The 17,463-nt window shown below is 44.2% G+C and overlaps 1 protein-coding gene across 1 annotated transcript in view; it reads left to right on the top strand.

Annotated features, from left to right (window-relative positions):
* Positions 1-17,463, top strand: part of LOC113213971 (uncharacterized) — a 63,842-nt gene that overhangs the window by 18,425 nt on the left and 27,954 nt on the right. The window contains exons 2-9 of the mRNA XM_052273014.1: positions 3,471-3,640; positions 5,627-5,769; positions 7,108-7,242; positions 7,323-7,448; positions 7,537-7,714; positions 9,070-9,209; positions 10,051-10,117; positions 12,356-12,537. Of these exons, the coding sequence (XP_052128974.1) occupies positions 3,475-3,640; positions 5,627-5,769; positions 7,108-7,242; positions 7,323-7,448; positions 7,537-7,714; positions 9,070-9,209; positions 10,051-10,117; positions 12,356-12,537 (1,137 nt within the window). The 5' untranslated portion in view covers positions 3,471-3,474. The remainder of the gene's footprint in view (positions 1-3,470; positions 3,641-5,626; positions 5,770-7,107; positions 7,243-7,322; positions 7,449-7,536; positions 7,715-9,069; positions 9,210-10,050; positions 10,118-12,355; positions 12,538-17,463) is intronic.

The raw sequence follows: 17,463 nt of genomic DNA on the forward strand, positions 1-17,463 counted from the left end.
CAAAAATGGGCCAAAAATAAATATATTATTTTAAGAAAATATTTTATGGTCTCTAAAGCGGTAAATCATGAAAGAAGAACCCTCTGGTCTAGAATGTCGTCCGTTTGGCTTTCACTGTTTACTTACAAAAAGGAATTTCAATTACCAAAATGGCCAAAACAGAACCTTTTTAATTTTTTTCAGGAGTACACTTTTGTCTGAGAAGTATGCCGTCGGTTCAAAATTTTCTTCTAAACAGAAGAGTGGGCTTATTTTATGGTGGCACATCATTAATAAAATGTGTACACTCCCATGCAAAAACAAACAATTATTTTATTGTTTTGTTGTACTTTACTAGCTGCTTCCCTTCTGTCAGTTATTATAGCGAAATCATTGCGGACACGTTCGGAGTTATTTTAGAACATGCCTGCAAGTAAATTTAACTTCTTCTGGGTCTAGTCTTTTATATCTTTTCATAGGTGTGTTATTGGATCCATAAGCTAGCAGCAAAAACTTAGAAGGGATTTGACATAACTTGCATGTATTCTACAAACTGCGGCACACAGAGCCAAAGATGTTCTGCGTATAAAAAGAATGCTTCGTCTGTTGAGTTTTGATTGGCTGAGCGATTAGCGAAGCCTATAACTCCGTCTGGTCGAAAAAAACTTTGTCTGTCTGCACGTCTGTCAGTCTGTCTGTCCGCACGATAACTCGAAAACGAATTAAGCTAGCAACCTGGGATAATCAGGGTCGTTTTGTGTTATAAAAAGACAGATCGGGTTCGAAGATGAGCATTCTAGCTCAAAAATTGACTTTTAAAAGAATGAAAAACCACAGGCTGCAAAATATTTTTTTTTTTCAAATATCTTTTTATGGGCTCCTTAGAGGTAACTCGTTAAAGAAGAATCCTGTGAGCGAAAATTTCGTCCGTTTGGCTTTATCTTGTACCGTTTCAGAAGTTTCATGTCCGTAATTTTAGAGTAATAAGACCCCGACAGATGGTTCGAGTATGTCAAATTTTGGGCCCGGAAGATCCTCTTCACCCTTTACCCTCCCCTTAACTCGTCTCGAGTGTCAGCGCCGCAGGCCCAGCTATATGTGCGCCAGGCGCGTCGCAGTGTTTCATGAGATATATCGCGTAGCCTGTTACGCGTGACGTGGTCTGGCGCACATATACGTAGCTAGTATTCGACTCTAGCTTGTCCATAAAGTCCGACAGTTTGGTTGAGAGTGGTTCAGTTTTGAGATTCAGGGTGGCTACTTCATTTTTCAGCAGAGACAGTTTTACCCCTGTTTTCATGCAGGATTGGCAGGATGATGGGTTTTTCCCAACCGCAGAGGCACTGGTCTCTTGAGATGCTGTTGAAGATTTCGCAGCAATAGGGTATTTCACCTGGCGCAAACCGGATACAAAGAAGAACAAGAGTTCTTCCGGAACTCTTTCCTCCCTTGCTCTGATTGGCTGACGCCGACGAAATTCATGAACTGGCCGCAAGGGCGGTCGACCCCTAGTGTCGGTTCCGAGAATTTCGTCGGCATCGGCCAATGAGCGGCAAGGAGGAAAGAGTTCAGGGAGGACACTTGTTCTTCTTTGGATCCGGTTTGAGTCGGGAGACGGACAACTCGACCCATCCAAGTCGCCCAATGGTACAAGTCGCCCCAAGGCTAACTCGCCCCGACTTTGTGACTGGGGCGAGTCGCAGACCTGTGCCATCTCGCCCCAGTCAAATATTTTTGTCCAATTTTTATTTCATTTGAATATTGCTGAGAATTGTTAAGCGTCCTTCTCCTTCAAAGCCGAAGTATTCTCTGGCCCAAATAGAAGTTTGCATTAACGGCAAATTCCTTAGATCAATAGAAATTTAACAAATGAAAGTATGATATAATTTTCCCGCAAATTTAAACGATTTTCCACTACCTTATGAGATATTTTCCCTTGGACCAATAAAATTCCTTTGAGTCAAGAGAAAAATTTTATAATATTTTCTTTCAATTGAATCAACCGAACCTTTTTCTGGGTGGGCTACGTGGAGTACACAGAGGACGACGACGTAGTCACATACTTAAGAGCCATCGGCCACAACTTGTCCGGATTCTTTAAATGTAATTAAATAGAAGGTCACATTCCTTTTAAAAACGTAAACAATTCTTGTTAACTGCGAAACGGACCCATGGTTAAGAAAATTTTGTCGCCCTTGTTGTACGGAATGTACTTAATGTGTCTTTTTGCGTGATATTTTTCTGAATTAGCCCATTACTCATAACTTTTATAATTGAACGCAATTTTTGGCGTTGGCGCTGGGCAGCGCGCGCGGGGGAGCGACTCGACTACTCAGAGAGCAAGGTGTCTGTCGTTGCTCTGGTACCCGAGCGTGGGTGTGAAGCTGCTCAAGAGGTGGTGTTGAACCATGTCGCTCCTCCCCCTGTCTAGCAGAAACGGGTCCGTTTAAAAACTTAGTTCAACTGGGGCGACTTAGCGTTGGTGCGACATGGGTACGGGGCGAAATGGTCATGGGGCGACTTTATACCGGGGCGAGTTGTCCTAGATCCGTTTGAGTCAGGTGAAAAACCCTATTTCAGATGGTGTCTGATCACGTCTGTTGAGCGCTGGTGAGGTTAAGTTTTCACCGTCCTTTTACTGAGCAAAGGCAAAGTCAGCTGAATGCTTTTGAACATGTTGATAGCGAATACCGGAATAACAATCAACATATGTCACTGAATGTGGTGTCCCGCCGAACACCCAGGCGAAAAGGGGTGCATACCCACCAGGGGTCTGCCAGAGCTGTGTGTAGACCAGCGCCACCTGTCGGTACGTTAGCTTACCACGTGACTGTTCTGCATCTGAGAGGCCAGTCTGAGCTGGACCGTCAACTGTATCACTTCGGCGACAATAAACCAGTGACTCCAATTAGTGTTTCCTTTCGACTAACTTGAATACACTACACTGAACTACATTTGTCTTTAGTACACCTAATAAATTCAGTATATCTGTCATATAAAGAGCTAGAGCTACTTTGCATATCACACACTCGTGTACACAGAAAATAGAAGCTTACGAATGTCGCACACCTTCAGCTGCCACAATAGATTCCCAGAACTGCGTGCGATAAAGTTTTTACTCGCCTAAACTGTTATTCGAATACTGTAACGTTACATTCTAAGTAATGTGAATTTTGTCGCGTTATATAGAATAGTATGTCACACTTGTTATAACGTGACATGAGTAGCCTACGCCTACCATGCAATTGAGCTGAACAGAGATATGTCACGTTCAAAGGAATGTCACATGAAGTTCAAAGTAATGTAACAACGAATACATTTTAGAGAATGTGACGTCACAGTTTTTTTTAGTAACAGTATTAACGTGCAGTTTAGCTGCAGCTGTGTCACAACACATGTAGGCGCTTGTAGGTGTCCTCCAGTGCAAGCTGGTCCTTGAGCGCTATGAGCGCTTTACCTTACGTCCGAACAACGAATTCGTCTTTTCACAGGAACATGATGAACTGTCTTCCTGTAATACTTGTCGCTGCTATCACGCTGGCAGAATCACAGTCTGCCATCATACACGGAGAAAACGAAAATCCAGTGACACTTCCTCACGACCTACTGATCGGCGCAGGCGTGGCTGCTATACAGGTTGAGGGGGCGTGGGATGAAGATGGTGAGTTGATAACCCTTCAACAACGATCAGTTGTACTACCTTTACTCCAAAAGTCTTACTAAAAAGCCTGTAGAAAATTGCACTTCCGCTGCAAAGACAATGTTGTTAGGGCTTCGAATCGATAAATGGTACTTGAAGTATCCCCGTGTATCCACAGATTTCCAGTTCCCTATCCCTTTACGGGTGTTAAGAGTCCTACGCGTATAGTACGGGACGCCTTCCGTACCCAAATTGGTTTCTTTTGGCAAATCACCACGATAGCAGCCACATTGCGGTGTGTACCCGTACAAAAAGATTGGGCTTCAGGATGGCTATTTAAATAGCCATCCTGGAGACAGCAAAGAAACCGCCTGTAGCCGTTCGGTAGACATGCTGCTGCCACATGAATTGGCTATAGAATGGCTACTTTAAGGCCAGAAAGAGACATTCCAAAGCCATCGTCAAGCGAGCCTGAAGTCCGTGCCAAGCCCCCGCGGAGCCGCCGCGGAGCCAGCGCAGAGACACCGTGGAGCCAACGCGGAGGCACTGCGGAGCCATCCCGGAGCCACCGCAGAGACACTACAGAGACATCGCGGAGACACTGTGGATTCCACGGAAAAAAAAATTGTATCCATGTGATGGACTTTCGAAAATTCAGCTTCGCGCCGCGTTTGGGACCCGCCTCAGTGGGATCGACCTCTGAATCAATGCTGCGGTCAACTGGACCCGGGGGGAATCGAACCACCGAATATCTGTTCCGCGATCCGGCACGGTATCCACTTGGCCAGAGCGATCCGTTGACAAACTCTACAATATACACGAACGACAACTCAGCCGGGACGATGCACTCGATTCTCAGAGGTAGCGATTGCAGAAGTAGCGCGCTCGAGCGTCCCCCCACCAGTCACCTCTGTGGCGCAGTGGTCTCCGTGCCTGGTGGCTGGATGGTAAGCGGAGGTTCGATCCCGGTCGGCGCCCAACCAGTTTTTCCTGCACGGCGTCTTCTGACACCGTTCAAACTTAACATAAAGCGAGGAAATGGACTGTAGATACATGAGAGGCTACGGAAAAGGGAGACCACACTTAATTTAATTTTATCCGTTGATGGAGACTTGCTGATATTGTGCGCTAAGAATGACCCTGTTCCCAACGGATCGCTCTGGCCCAGTGGATACCGTACCGGAGCGCGGAACACACAGTCAGTGGTTCGACTCCCACCGGGTCCGGTTCACCGAAACATCGCCTCAGAGGGCGGCGGCGGCCATCGCGGCGGGAAGCTGAATTTTCAAAATGCATCACATGGGTACAATTATTTTTTTTTTTCGTGGAAACCACAGTGTCTCCGCGATGTCTCTGTAGTGTCTCTGCGGTGGCTCCGGGATGGCTCCGCAGTGTCTCCGCGTTGACTCCACGGTGTCTCTGCGGTGGCTCCGCGGGGGCTCCGCGGGGGCTCCGCGGGGGCTCCGTGGGGGCTTTGCACGGGCATCAGGCTCTCTTGACGATGTCTTTAGGATGTCTCTTTCTGGCCTTAAAGTAGCCATTCTATAGCCATTTCATGCGGCAGGAGAATGTCTCAGCAATGGCTACAGGCAGTTTTCTATCTGTTTCCGGGATGGCTCTTGCGTAGCCATCCTGAGACCATCGTAAAGCCACACTTTTCTGTACGGGTAGATATGCGCGTACCGGGTACGGGTATCCACAAAACGTCTGAAAATTTTCAGTGTCGAAAACAGGTTCAAATATATTATCGACGGCCTTAAGTCCCTAAGCCAGCGTTTTTCGCTCTCTGTTTTTTTCTTTTCTTTTTTCTTTTTTTCTTTTCTTTTTTTTTTTTTGAGACGAATGTTTATGTAAGCAGTGAATTTGATACTCCGCAGAAAGCATATGTGTGTTAAAAGAAGACTTGACGTGTCCATGGGCGGCGGATCTAAAAGCCGCTAAATCACGAAAATTGTTGTCATTTTAAAACTCGTCTCTGACGCTTTGTTTTGGTTTTTCTGTTTGTAGGTAAAGCTGAAAGTAACCTGGACCACTTGTTTCATCTTGGGCGGTTGTCCCTCATGGGCGCGACGGACCCGCACGCTCATGACGTAGCAGCAGATTCCTACCACCGTTACAAGGAGGATATCAAAATGGCAGCAGCCCTCAAGGTAACTACATGCTCCAATTCTCGAATCAATGTGAAATAAGATTATTCTCCGAGCTGCAGCAAAGCCCACAAGTGTGAATGAACAATCTCGTTCATTGTAAAAATAATCATCTCATACTACTGGACTCGAAACGGACATTCTGTCGTAGCATAATTTAGAAATGAGGTACAAAAGAACCGGTTTGAGTTGGACCATGCAACTAAATGAAGGGAATGGAATCGTCCGGAAAATAATTACCGCTTACGTTCGTCGATTACGTGATACAGCTGCTCCGTACCCTAGCAATGAGGTAGGGAAAAACCGTTTTGCTTCGACCGTAAAACACACCTAGAGTGGATGCAATTTTTTTTTCCTGAAACTGGTCACATTGTTAGAACACACACAAAATTGCATCTATGGGCTGGATTTGCACAATAACGTCCCCGTTTATGGAATAAAATTATTTTTTTATTTGCGTCCAAAACGACCCTTCCCACGCACAAGCGGATATCTTCTTGAGCGTGGCAGACAAACGGCTATCTTTTAGAGATTGGCAGACAAACGGCTCTCTGCTTGTCTTTGAGGTTAGGGTTGTCCACCTTTATATTGAATAACCCCCGAAGCAATAGACATAAAATTACCGGGTAAGAAATTTCATGCTTTGACAACCTCAAAGAACAATTGGTTAAACGCTGAGTGTTATATAACCTCTACTGTGAGATATTAGAACCCAAAGTCGCGAGGTGGGAAAAGCTGTTAGCCATTTGTCTGCCAAGCTCAAAAAGATAGCCCTTTGTCTGCCACGCCCCAAAAGATCGCCACTTTTTTGTATGGAGGGTCGAAAAGATCGTAAGAAGTTTCATTATTAAAAAAAAAATGTTAGTCTAGCCAGGGGGTAGAAACGCTTATGGTGAGACTGGGGGCTAGGATCGAGACCGAGTGGTGGGGGGTCGCCTCCTCCCCTTCCCCCACCACTCACTCCGTGCCGAGCCGAGTGTGTCATTTAACACTCCTAAATTGGTTAAAAACCTCCTAACCCCACTTTTTAGTGACTTCTAAATATTTCTCGTATCTTCAGGTTTGCCTAGTACTATCGTTCGCCCTGTTTAAATCGTTTTTCGATTAACGTTTTCTTTCACAACGTTATGGCCCCCTAACACGTCAGTAGTTTCGGGTACAACTTTAACACGTTATCTAGCGTTTATGAATACCTTATGTGTTAAGTTATGGACCCCTGGTTCTTTCCCTTCAATCACAGCAAAGGATTCACTTACTTCTCGCCAATTCTTTCCACTTGTACGGTGTATCCCACTGCTCGTAATTTGCGGTAGGATTAGAAAATGCCCCTTTGTCATTCAGCTGCAGGTTTACCGTTTCTCTTTGTCATGGCCACGGATACTGCCAAACGTCACTGCTTCGAAGCCAAATCCGAAGGGAGTTCAGTTCTACCATGACGTGATTGATGAAGTGCTGCGCTACAATATGACGCCGATGGTAAAATATTTCAAAGATTCTTAACAGCGAACAAAGAATAAGCGAGAAAGTTTTAATGTTTTTATTTCCAAATTGAACAGGTCACTATTTATCACTTCGACCATCCACAAGTACTTGAAGACCAGTTTAAGGGTTGGTGGAGCCCGAACATGATTCCCATCTTCAAAGAGTACGCTCGCTTCGTTTTTAATGAATACGGCGGAAAGGTAAGTAGTGGAGCAAATATTTTAAGTAGGATAAAAGATACAGTTTGTCGTGAGGAAGTCTAACCGTTTTTCTACATTTTTAATAAAGGTGAGGTACTGGACGACGTTGAATGAACCGAATATAATGTGCACGTACTTCGCAGAGCTCAATGTTCTCTCTGGTTTGTACACGGAAGACGAAGTGAGCAACCAATACCAATGCCAGCGTAACCTTTTACTCGGACATGCCGAGGCATACCACGTGTTTAAGGAGGACAAACACGAAGGCAAGTACTTAATTGGTGTCTTGCAAAGGTAAAATATTTTTTCAGTCCTTGAACGTCTATTCAACACAATTTTTCTTCAATTTCGTTTAAAACTTGGCCGGGCCGCTCTCGGTGGAAAGATGGCGATAGTGACAAAAAAGTTTCACGACTGACTGTAATCACGGTGCCCGATTGATGTGAGAACCCAGGCCCAGGGTTCGAGGAACAGGCTGACTCGTAATACGGTTACTCGTCCCTCCGACGATTCGTCCTCAACAATTAGTCCCATGATGACTCGTCCCTAGATTTTTTGTCTTTGGTTAGTTTGTCCTCACTGATGGTTAGTGCCCAGACAACTTGTCAACTTTTTCTAACCCTTGGACGCGGCACCTATTGACAATTCTCTCATAAGAAAGTGTTCAACTGTCGTGCACATGCACGTGCTCAACACGATGTTGCACACTTTTAGGTGTTTGACAGGATATTTGTATGCTTTGAAGTGTTTAACAGTAAATTTGAACACTTCAATGTGTCCAAAGCTCTACCAAAGCTTCATACCCAAACCTGATGTTGAACACATTAAAGTGTTCAAATTTACTTTTGAACACTTTATAGTATTCAAAAACCCAGTCAAACACTGGAAAGTGTGCAACACAGTGTTGAGCACGTGCATGTTCACGCCAGTTGAACACTTTATTTAACAGTAAACGGTCTAAAATTGAATTGAACCTAGCTCTTTCTGTCACAAACTTTTCGGACTAAACTAAGACTAAAATAAGTGTGCAGCGCAACAACAAACCCTAGGTGCGTCTCTCTGAATAGGTGCGGGGTATACTCAGTAGCCCTGTTATAAAGTACAACAGTAAATCACTACAGAATGGTCTGGTATCTTTGTCAACAGTGTGATTCTGTACGCTGGAATGTACCTTATACTGAAGGAAAGTTCTTTTCCAAGCCTTCAAGTCTTTTTCCCTCAAATACCCGTCGAACAGATTTTGACCATGGTAGTGAAGTCCAGGGCTATATGTATGGATTCCGTTTCTGGGTACAAATTTTTTGACAGTTTGACAATACCCCACGCCAGGATCAGAGGGGACGAAAATAGGACAGGAAGGTAGGACAAATAGGAGACAAATAATTTAAACTGAGGACGAATTATCTTCGGACGAAAAAAGGTATACCAAAATGACTGAGGACAAATAGACGGAGTACCAGTCCACAGGGGGACGTATAGTGTGGGGACAAATCGACATGGAGCTATGCTTCAGAATAGGGCGGCCTGAGTGTGTCTCTAACAGTACGTCCCAACTTTGTGCGTTTTAGTTCAACATGTCGAAATGTAGACTCTTGCATGCTAGTTGTGTGCTCTTTTACAGGCATGGTGGGTTTGGCCATACTTAATCTACCAGCAACACCAAATTCAACAAATCCAGAAGATGTGTACGCCGCAGAAGCAGTCAACAGTTTGTATGCGGGAACTATTTACAACCCGGTCGTGTTTGGTGACTACTCACAAGTAAGCAGCTCCCCGAAAATATGGCTCAAGTTGAATGAAAGCACTCTAGATGTGAAGGAACAAAATAGGTTATTTCAGAGCTGGGCGTAAGGAAGTAAAATGGAAGAACGAAAGCTGCTTGCGCAGACGCCCCCACTCCATCCCCTGCATACTCCACTCAGCGCCTGTGCACGAGCAGTACGCCTATAGTTCTTCCATATTGCTTCTTCACGTTCAGGTCTGAAATAGCATATTAATTGTTCTGGCTGCCGATCCGATTCAAATCAAACTCAGCAGGGAGGCGTGCCTTGCGTTTAAATTATTTGAATCATCGCGGCTTCTAGTGGTATCCCTGTTCCGAATAGTCACGGCTGAAATTTAGACGGATGAGGAAGACCCCACAGGTGGTTAAGCTGAGCCTTAAAGCTAAAAAAGGCAAAGAACCTGAATAAAAAGCAAGACGCGAAGCATATCAATCTAGTCGAGCATCCAGTCCCTCAGACAGAAATGACGCCCAAACTAATGAGGGGCCAATCTTCCCGGTCTATGTAAAGTTACAAGCTAGTCGTAATACAAGGAAATTTCCTGTATATTAACAATTGCACAGATTTCTTTACACTACACGAAAAAAATTAATGATTTAGAGTGCACTCCGTGCACGGGTATAACTCTCGCTTTCGGGGGCATGTTTAACTGGAATACCCAACAGTGCCTCCACACAGAAGTGTGCCGTTTGGTTGAGCCCTTCTCCGCTAGCGCGACACTGCGATGGCCCACCACTAGCAGGGAGGGGATCAAGGGTGCGGCTCTGGTCGGCGCGACTCTACGAGGGAGCACTGTGTTTTCTTTCTTATTGCCACAGCTTTCCAAAGACCTGGCTGGAGAAGACCTTCCACCATTTACCGATACTGAAAAACAACTTCTTCAAGGTAAGGATTTGAAAAGCATATGCTTTTCTCATCTCATATGAGAGTATAAGGGGATGGAGAGGAAACGACGGGCGGACGAGGGGCGAGGGCCTACACGGCCAAATGTGCGACTCATTTTCTCCGAAACGCTTCCACCTATTTAAAATCCAAAAGCAGCATCGGGTTGGGGAAGGTCGATTGTATGGCGGCACAAAGTTTAAGCCCGATCCGTCACATCCTTCTGTCTCAGCGTCGCGCTGTCCGCCGCGCCGCAATAGTACATGGCCAAGCCGATTTCGATCGGAAAAATTTGCGGCCGGACGAGACTTAGCGGATCTTGTAGATCTCGCCGAGAAGAACAACATCTCAAAATCCCGAGGTTTTCCATCGAGCCGTTTTTGAATGCGGTTCAAAGTTCGAAATATTGAACAATATTCGAAGTTGATTTTTTCAGAAAAATAACTATCGGAGAAACTGGGGTTTTGACCATCGAACGCGCGCTGGTGCCCTCTTTCAGAATATGTTGGGTTTGTTAAGGTTGGTTTCGGAAAAGACAAGTTAAAGGCGAAAAACCATCGTTTTTACAATTTTGGACATGTTCAAATATATTTGTTTTTGGTTTTACCAACTATGTATCAGTAAATCGACTGTACTGTAAACCCCTTTACACACTGGTAAAACAAAGGTGCGATACACTACCTTTCCAGGGGTGCTAAACTCGTTTTTGGGGTGCTAAAGTGTGTATTTTCAGATTTTCCCAAATATTTTCTGAATAAGCAAACCGATCACATTTTGGGATACATTGTCGCATTTCTCGCAAAATTCCGCGTCGAACGAGCCTATATATGATAGGGTTCTGATAAGCAGTCTGTGAATGAAAACCAAGGCAAAAAGTACAAAAAATTCTATCAATTTGTGCCATTTTTGAACAGAACCCCATCACATGAAGGCTCGTTCGACGCGAAATTTTGCGTAGATTACGAAAATGGGTCTAAGAATCCAATTGAAGTCCATAGGAACGAAATATTTCGAAAAAACATAAGCTGTAATGCCTTTGGAGCTTTAGTGCCTTTTAAAGGTAGGGTATCCTACCTTTGTTTTACCAGTGCAAATGTTTTAGAGGGCTGTATTCTTTACAAATTTGTCAAATACAGTTTTTGGATATCTTTATTCGGTAATGAGGTACGGGGCATAAATGAATGCAAACCAGCGCCAGTGCGCGATGCGCTAGGGCAGAACCCCCGTAAGGTGCTGATAGGCAACCCACACATCATTCAAAAAAGTTAGCTGTATGATATAACTATTTCTATTGTAGCTCAATATCTAATTAAGATATCAAAATAACCCCCCCCCCCCAAAAAAAAATATAAAAACAATGCTTGTGCGGAATGAAGTCAGCTACAAAATTTATTAAATCATTTGAAGGCGTGTTCCCGATAGATTTCTATAAAACTCAAAACTTGTAAGATTTAAACATGTTCAAAATGGCGAAAACGAAGCCAGTTTGTCTGTTTTGACACCAGACCATAACAACCCCAACATATTCTGAAAGAGGACATCAGCGCGCGTTCAATGGTGAAAACCCTGAATTTCCAAATGATTTGTTTTTGATTAAACCAATTTTGAATTTTGTTCAAAATTTTTAACTTTGAACCGCATTTTATCAAAAACGGCTCAAAGGAAAATCTCGGGATTTTGATATGTTGTTTTCTTCGGCATGGTTTACAAAGCCCACCCAATCGAATTCCATCGCAACATTTTTATTTCAAGAAAAACATACCAGAAATGTCGTAAATACCTACGGAGAATTTCTAGGATTTTTGAAATTTCTGCTTTTGATATCTTGTTAATATATCTACAATCTACTGTTGTTTCTTAGTTCAGTGTCTGATAGGAAATGAAAGTTCCACACAGTTTGACTATGGCCATCTATAAGAGGCCAAAAACTACAAATATCCATTTATTAGCAAGAAGTCTATTTAAAGACTTCAAACCCCCCTTAAATATCTGTTGACTTGGCTTATCAGATTAACAACAAAATTTAACCAACGGAATTTCTTCATTTATTCGGGTTAACGTGGCGTTTTCTGCAATTTTTGGACGACAAGACAATTTTTGCGTGATTTGAGCGTGTTATATTCTTACATCAACAATACTATACAACTTAAACTATATACAGGTGTCTGTATCCACCTACGGACCCAGCTTATTGCTTGGTATATCCCAAATTTGTAAGGTATATCTCGACATTGTTTTCAGGAAGTACGGACTACATTGGGATTAACATCTACAATGGCGCGAAGGCAGGATGGAGAAAACCAACAGCAGACGAATCAGAGGCTGCAGCTTTACTTTTAGCAAAAACAATGAAGTACCTTCCCAATGTTGCTCTTGACATGCCCAATCCACTCGGTCCACAATCGGTGGATTTCTTCGAAGGGGTATGTTGGTAAATACGTAATTTTTCACTGTAACCGACCGTGCGACCAACCCCGTCCCCCTATCTAAATTTCATACCGCAACCAAAGGTACGTTCACCTACCCTTTCGCTTCGAATGGTTTCTTAAAAGTAGAACCCTTTGACCGAAAATTTTGTCCGTTTGGCTCTATCTCTTACCGTTTGGGCGCTGGAGGGTCTTTTTTGTCGAAAATAAGCTAAAAATTGCTGCAGTGAACATTTAGTTGTAGAGGAAGGCCTCTAATTGCAACGTGCCCCCCCCCCCCCCCTTAAAAAAGAAGTTTTTCTAAGCAAAATGGTGGGTTGTCGTCACGGTGTGTCACCGTTAAAATCCGTTCTCATGTCTAAGGGGCAAATTTTAATGACGACGGGTTTTAGGGTTTGATTATGTTCTTTAGAAAATTGCGTAAATGAAACGGTCGGACCACAGGCCCGAGCGTCGCCACCGGCAGGCCAAGCAGGCCCAGCCCCTGCCGAACGGAGTTGCCGGCGCAGCGAAGCGGAGCTGGCAACTCCGTTTGGCGGAAGGGCGAGTCTGCTTGTTGAACTTTAAGACCAACTGTACGAGGGGCCACCACTTTAATTAAAGATATACACAGGATTACGTGATTGTATGGTTCACACGTAAATTTTAGGAGATTACACATGAATTTTGTTGAAATTATGGCTCTAAAACCAGTAAATTTGCACACTGAGGTGAAATTTAGTGACAATCGTCTAAAATTTGGTCAAGTAGTACACGAGGGGGAACCAACTTGGAAATTTGGTGAACTGTGAATGTATTCAAATATTCAATGTCACTGAATACCAGTGAATATCACTGAATACCAGTGAATATTCACTGTGATTGTTGATTAATATCCTTGAATATTAATGAATATCGATGAATATCGATGAATATTTTGAATATCTTGTAAATATTCGCAAATATCACCTGAATACCTATTAGATATTAACCAGCGGGTGCACCGTGAATAGTCGAAGTTGATGCCCCCTCGGTAGTACACGGAACATACAAGGATTACATAGGGATAACGTCCTCACCTGTACACAGGATTACGCGAGTGGTGGCCCCCTCCAACTGTACACTGTTATTTGTGTACATTGAATACTCATCCCTCGGTGGAGTAGCCACACTGTAAAAAAATTGGGGGTCATTTTACTACTTTGCTCTATAAACGCTACTGTCAGCAGTTTTGTCACATAAATTTAGGTTCCCTCAGGAAACAGAAATTTATGTGAGCAGATGGTCTGGCAGTTACCATCCCCCGGTGCCCGGGTGGAAGGATCTGTAGTTCGAACCTTTTTTGAAAACCGTAGTTCAACTTCTTCGAAATCCGAAGTTAAAAACCAGTATAAGTAAAGTTGATCTTGGTTTTAGCTCATACTTAAGTACAATGTAAACGGAAGTGCAAACAACGAAATAAATACAGTTCAAGTGCAGCTGTACTCACTGCAGTTTAAATGCAGTTCTCTGTAGTTGAACTGGATCTAAACTGCAGTCTGTGCAACTGCAACTGCAAACTGTGTCAAAACTATAGTTTAACTCTACGGATTTTGCATGGCGCACAGTTTTACCATAGTTTTCACCTAGCTTGGCGGAGTTCTCGCACTGTTCCGACTGAAGTTTTCACTGCAGTACAACTTTACTTTAGCTATAAATTTGTCGGAGAGCTATGTACACTCCAAAGTTGTGTTCAAACGCATAATATGTATAATTTCAAAATTTATTTTCCTCCCCTTTTGGGACACTTTTCTCCTCCTTCCCTCCTCTCCTCCTTCCCCCTTGTTAACATAGTAATTTCACAGTTTTGTACCTTACCGAATGTTGAACTTGAAGCGGACGTTGACGCGACTCGAACCTCGAACCTCGGAGCTGGGAACCCGATATGCTGACCACTGAGCCACCGCTCTACCATACTAGTAGCCATGCGGTAACTTGATGTTATGCGAAGGGTACCAGCCCGACGGCCGACCGAGTCGGAATACAGTTGAACTACAGTTTAAACCTAGTTCCGCCCCAGTTAACTCACTTAACTTTGTTGTCACTGTGTTTTCCACTCCAAAATAACCTGCTTGTTAAAGACATATTCCTTCATATCTCTTTCACGAAAAACATTTTTGGAAGGCAAGTAAAAGAGTCCAGCAGGAAGCAGAACGTGGCTGGCCTTTTACACCGGTAGTGGACTTAAGCCTCCATTATGAAAATATGGTAATGCATGTGTAGAGATCCAGCAGCAAAGTTGTTAATAATCAATATAACTCAGTGTTAAGGAAAAGCAGTGCAATTTAAGTCCATTTAAATTATGGTATAGACAACAGTATTCACCTACAGTTGGATTCGCACCTCTAAATGCAAACTTGAATGCACCCTAACTACGACAAGAGTGCAGAGTACACTCCATTTAACTACTATAAGTGACACTGCAGTGTCTGAGTACTCTTTAACTCAACATAAACAACGCTCTTGAACTATAGATCGATCTGTAGAAACAACACATAATGCGACAGCAAAGAAAACACAGCACAACTACAGTTTAAAACACAGTTCGTAACACAGTTTGCGATGCACCCGGACTTGAAGTTTTATTCGCATTAATGCACAGTTTAAGTCCTCTTTGTATTGCAGTCTGAAAGTATAGTTCGACCACTACAGTTACAACTTCAGTCAAACTATAGACCCTTCCACCCGGGTGGATGCCGGTATCGCACTGTATTCCCGTACAAAAATAAAGAGATCTAGGTTGTCTCCACGGGCAATAAAGCATTCCGGTAAAGCTGAAATGCAGAAGAATGCGGGGAAGAAGAAAACGGAAATCGCTATGCTTTAGCATGGTGACTTCCGTTTTCTTGTTCCTCGCATTCTTCTGCATTTGAGCTTTACCGGAATGCTTTATAGCATGGAGACTTTTTGGAGACGTTGTCAAGACAGTGAATAGCCGAACTTAGTCATCACGGAGACCTCAGGACGTGGCGTTTTGTCTCCAGTTGCGTCTCAGTCAGGTCTCGTTTACGATCCCGTTAAGAGACGACACAGAGCCAGCGCGTGGACACAATCTGGAGACATCGACATGCGACAGACGAAGGGAGGCGTCAACAAGAATCGTTGTTGCCGCAGCGGGCTGGGATTGACCCACCAACCTTCCGCCTGCCGAGCGGAGCCGGTGACCACTGGGCTAGAGTTGATCACTGAAGGGGTGCTGCGCTGGTCGATGCCACTAGCCACCCAGAGGTGGGCAACGGTTCCGACCGGTCCTCCCGTTCCTGTTCTGTCTGTCCGCCAGAAAGTTATCAATTGTTGCAAACGAAGAGGAGATGTGATTTCACCAAGAGTTCTGGCAACTTTTTTCAAAACAAATTCTTCGTGAATTTCTGACTTTTTTTTAACAGTGTTCTTGCAAGTGTAGAACTACGGACTTGCACACTTACAAGTGCTGAACTTGGTAGGTGTGCACTTGCAAGTGTGCGAGACGTACCGGGAGGGTCGGGCAGAGGAAACAGCAGGAGGCGGCAAATTTGAAATATGGAGCCAGGGGGCGGCTTGCCCTGGGAGCCTGATTTCCATCCCCAACGGGATGGACCAGAGCTCCGTAGGGCGCTGGGCTCTCAGCCCCCGGGGACGGAGTACCACATCCAAAGGGGGTCGGGAATGACGCGCGCGGGGGAGCGGGGGGAGCCCGCTCCCGGCGCCCGATTTCCATCCCCCGGCGGTGGGGCGAAATCACTGGCTGGAAATCCAGCCAAAGTGCCGATAATTCATCCTACATAAATAAAAGTGTAGAGAATCGAAGGCCAGTATGTTCACGTCCAATATGGTGCCACTGTAGCAGCAAAAGCGATCAAAAGCGACCGTATGGTTTAAAGGTAGGGCCCTCCTGTATCGTGTTTTAGCCCGCCATTCTGCTCTAAAAAATGATTAAAGCGGGCTTATGCAACCGCTCACGTGTCCGTCTGTCCGTCCGTCTGTCTGTCGTCCGGAAGAAGGTGAGCCAAAGGTCTGCAAATTTCAGGGCATCTTAGGGATCACTCCTGGACAACGAAACGCCTGGTGCAAATCCTGCGGTGAAAATGACCACTTTGCACATGAAGACGTACTAGGCATCCAATCGTAAAATGCCAGACGAAGAAACCCCACCAAAGCAACACATGCTAAATCGGAAATTACTCTCGGATTTGCCGTATCATTTACTCTATCGGCCCTAGAGGTGTATATATTGAAAACAATGGCACAAAGGCACGTTTTAAGCCTGTTTGACAAACAATACAATCTTAAAACTGCGCTGGTTCCTTTTATTTTATTATTCCCAACCGAAAATTCCGGTTACGGTTACTCCTAGAATTTACGATTACGGCCGTAATTTGGTACGGTTACGGTCAAAATTTACGATTACGGCCGTAATTTGCTCCGGTTACGGTTAAAATTTACGATTACGATCGTAACCGGAGTCCGATTACGGTTTACACTTTACGGTTACGAGTAAGCTTACGAATACGACCGTAACCGTAGCCCGGTTACGGTCAGCAGTTACGGTTACGATCGTAACCGGAAAATATCAAACTTCGAAACGTCGTAGCTCTCAAACTAAGCTTCGCAGGGAGAAACGGTCGAGGGTAACGTAAGGGAAACACAAGTAGAACCTTTGTGTGGAGTTTGGACAGAGCCGATTTTTCAACCCCTGGATATCTTGAGGGCTGTTAGCGATACGGCAACGAAAACATCACCATTGAGCTCGACGTCAAAAGTATACATGGGCGACATGTGCTCTGGTCTAGGGCTGGGCGGTATTTTCATGTCAATATCAATATTCAATATTTCTAAGTATTGAAAACTGCCTCAATATCAATATCGGGTATTGAATATTGAAATATTGAAAATATTGAAATATTGAAACGTTAAAATATTGAAAAT

Source organism: Frankliniella occidentalis, unplaced genomic scaffold, assembly GCF_000697945.3.
Source record: "Frankliniella occidentalis isolate FOCC.00 unplaced genomic scaffold, Focc_3.1 Scaffold239, whole genome shotgun sequence".
Lineage (NCBI taxonomy): Eukaryota > Metazoa > Arthropoda > Insecta > Thysanoptera > Thripidae > Frankliniella > Frankliniella occidentalis.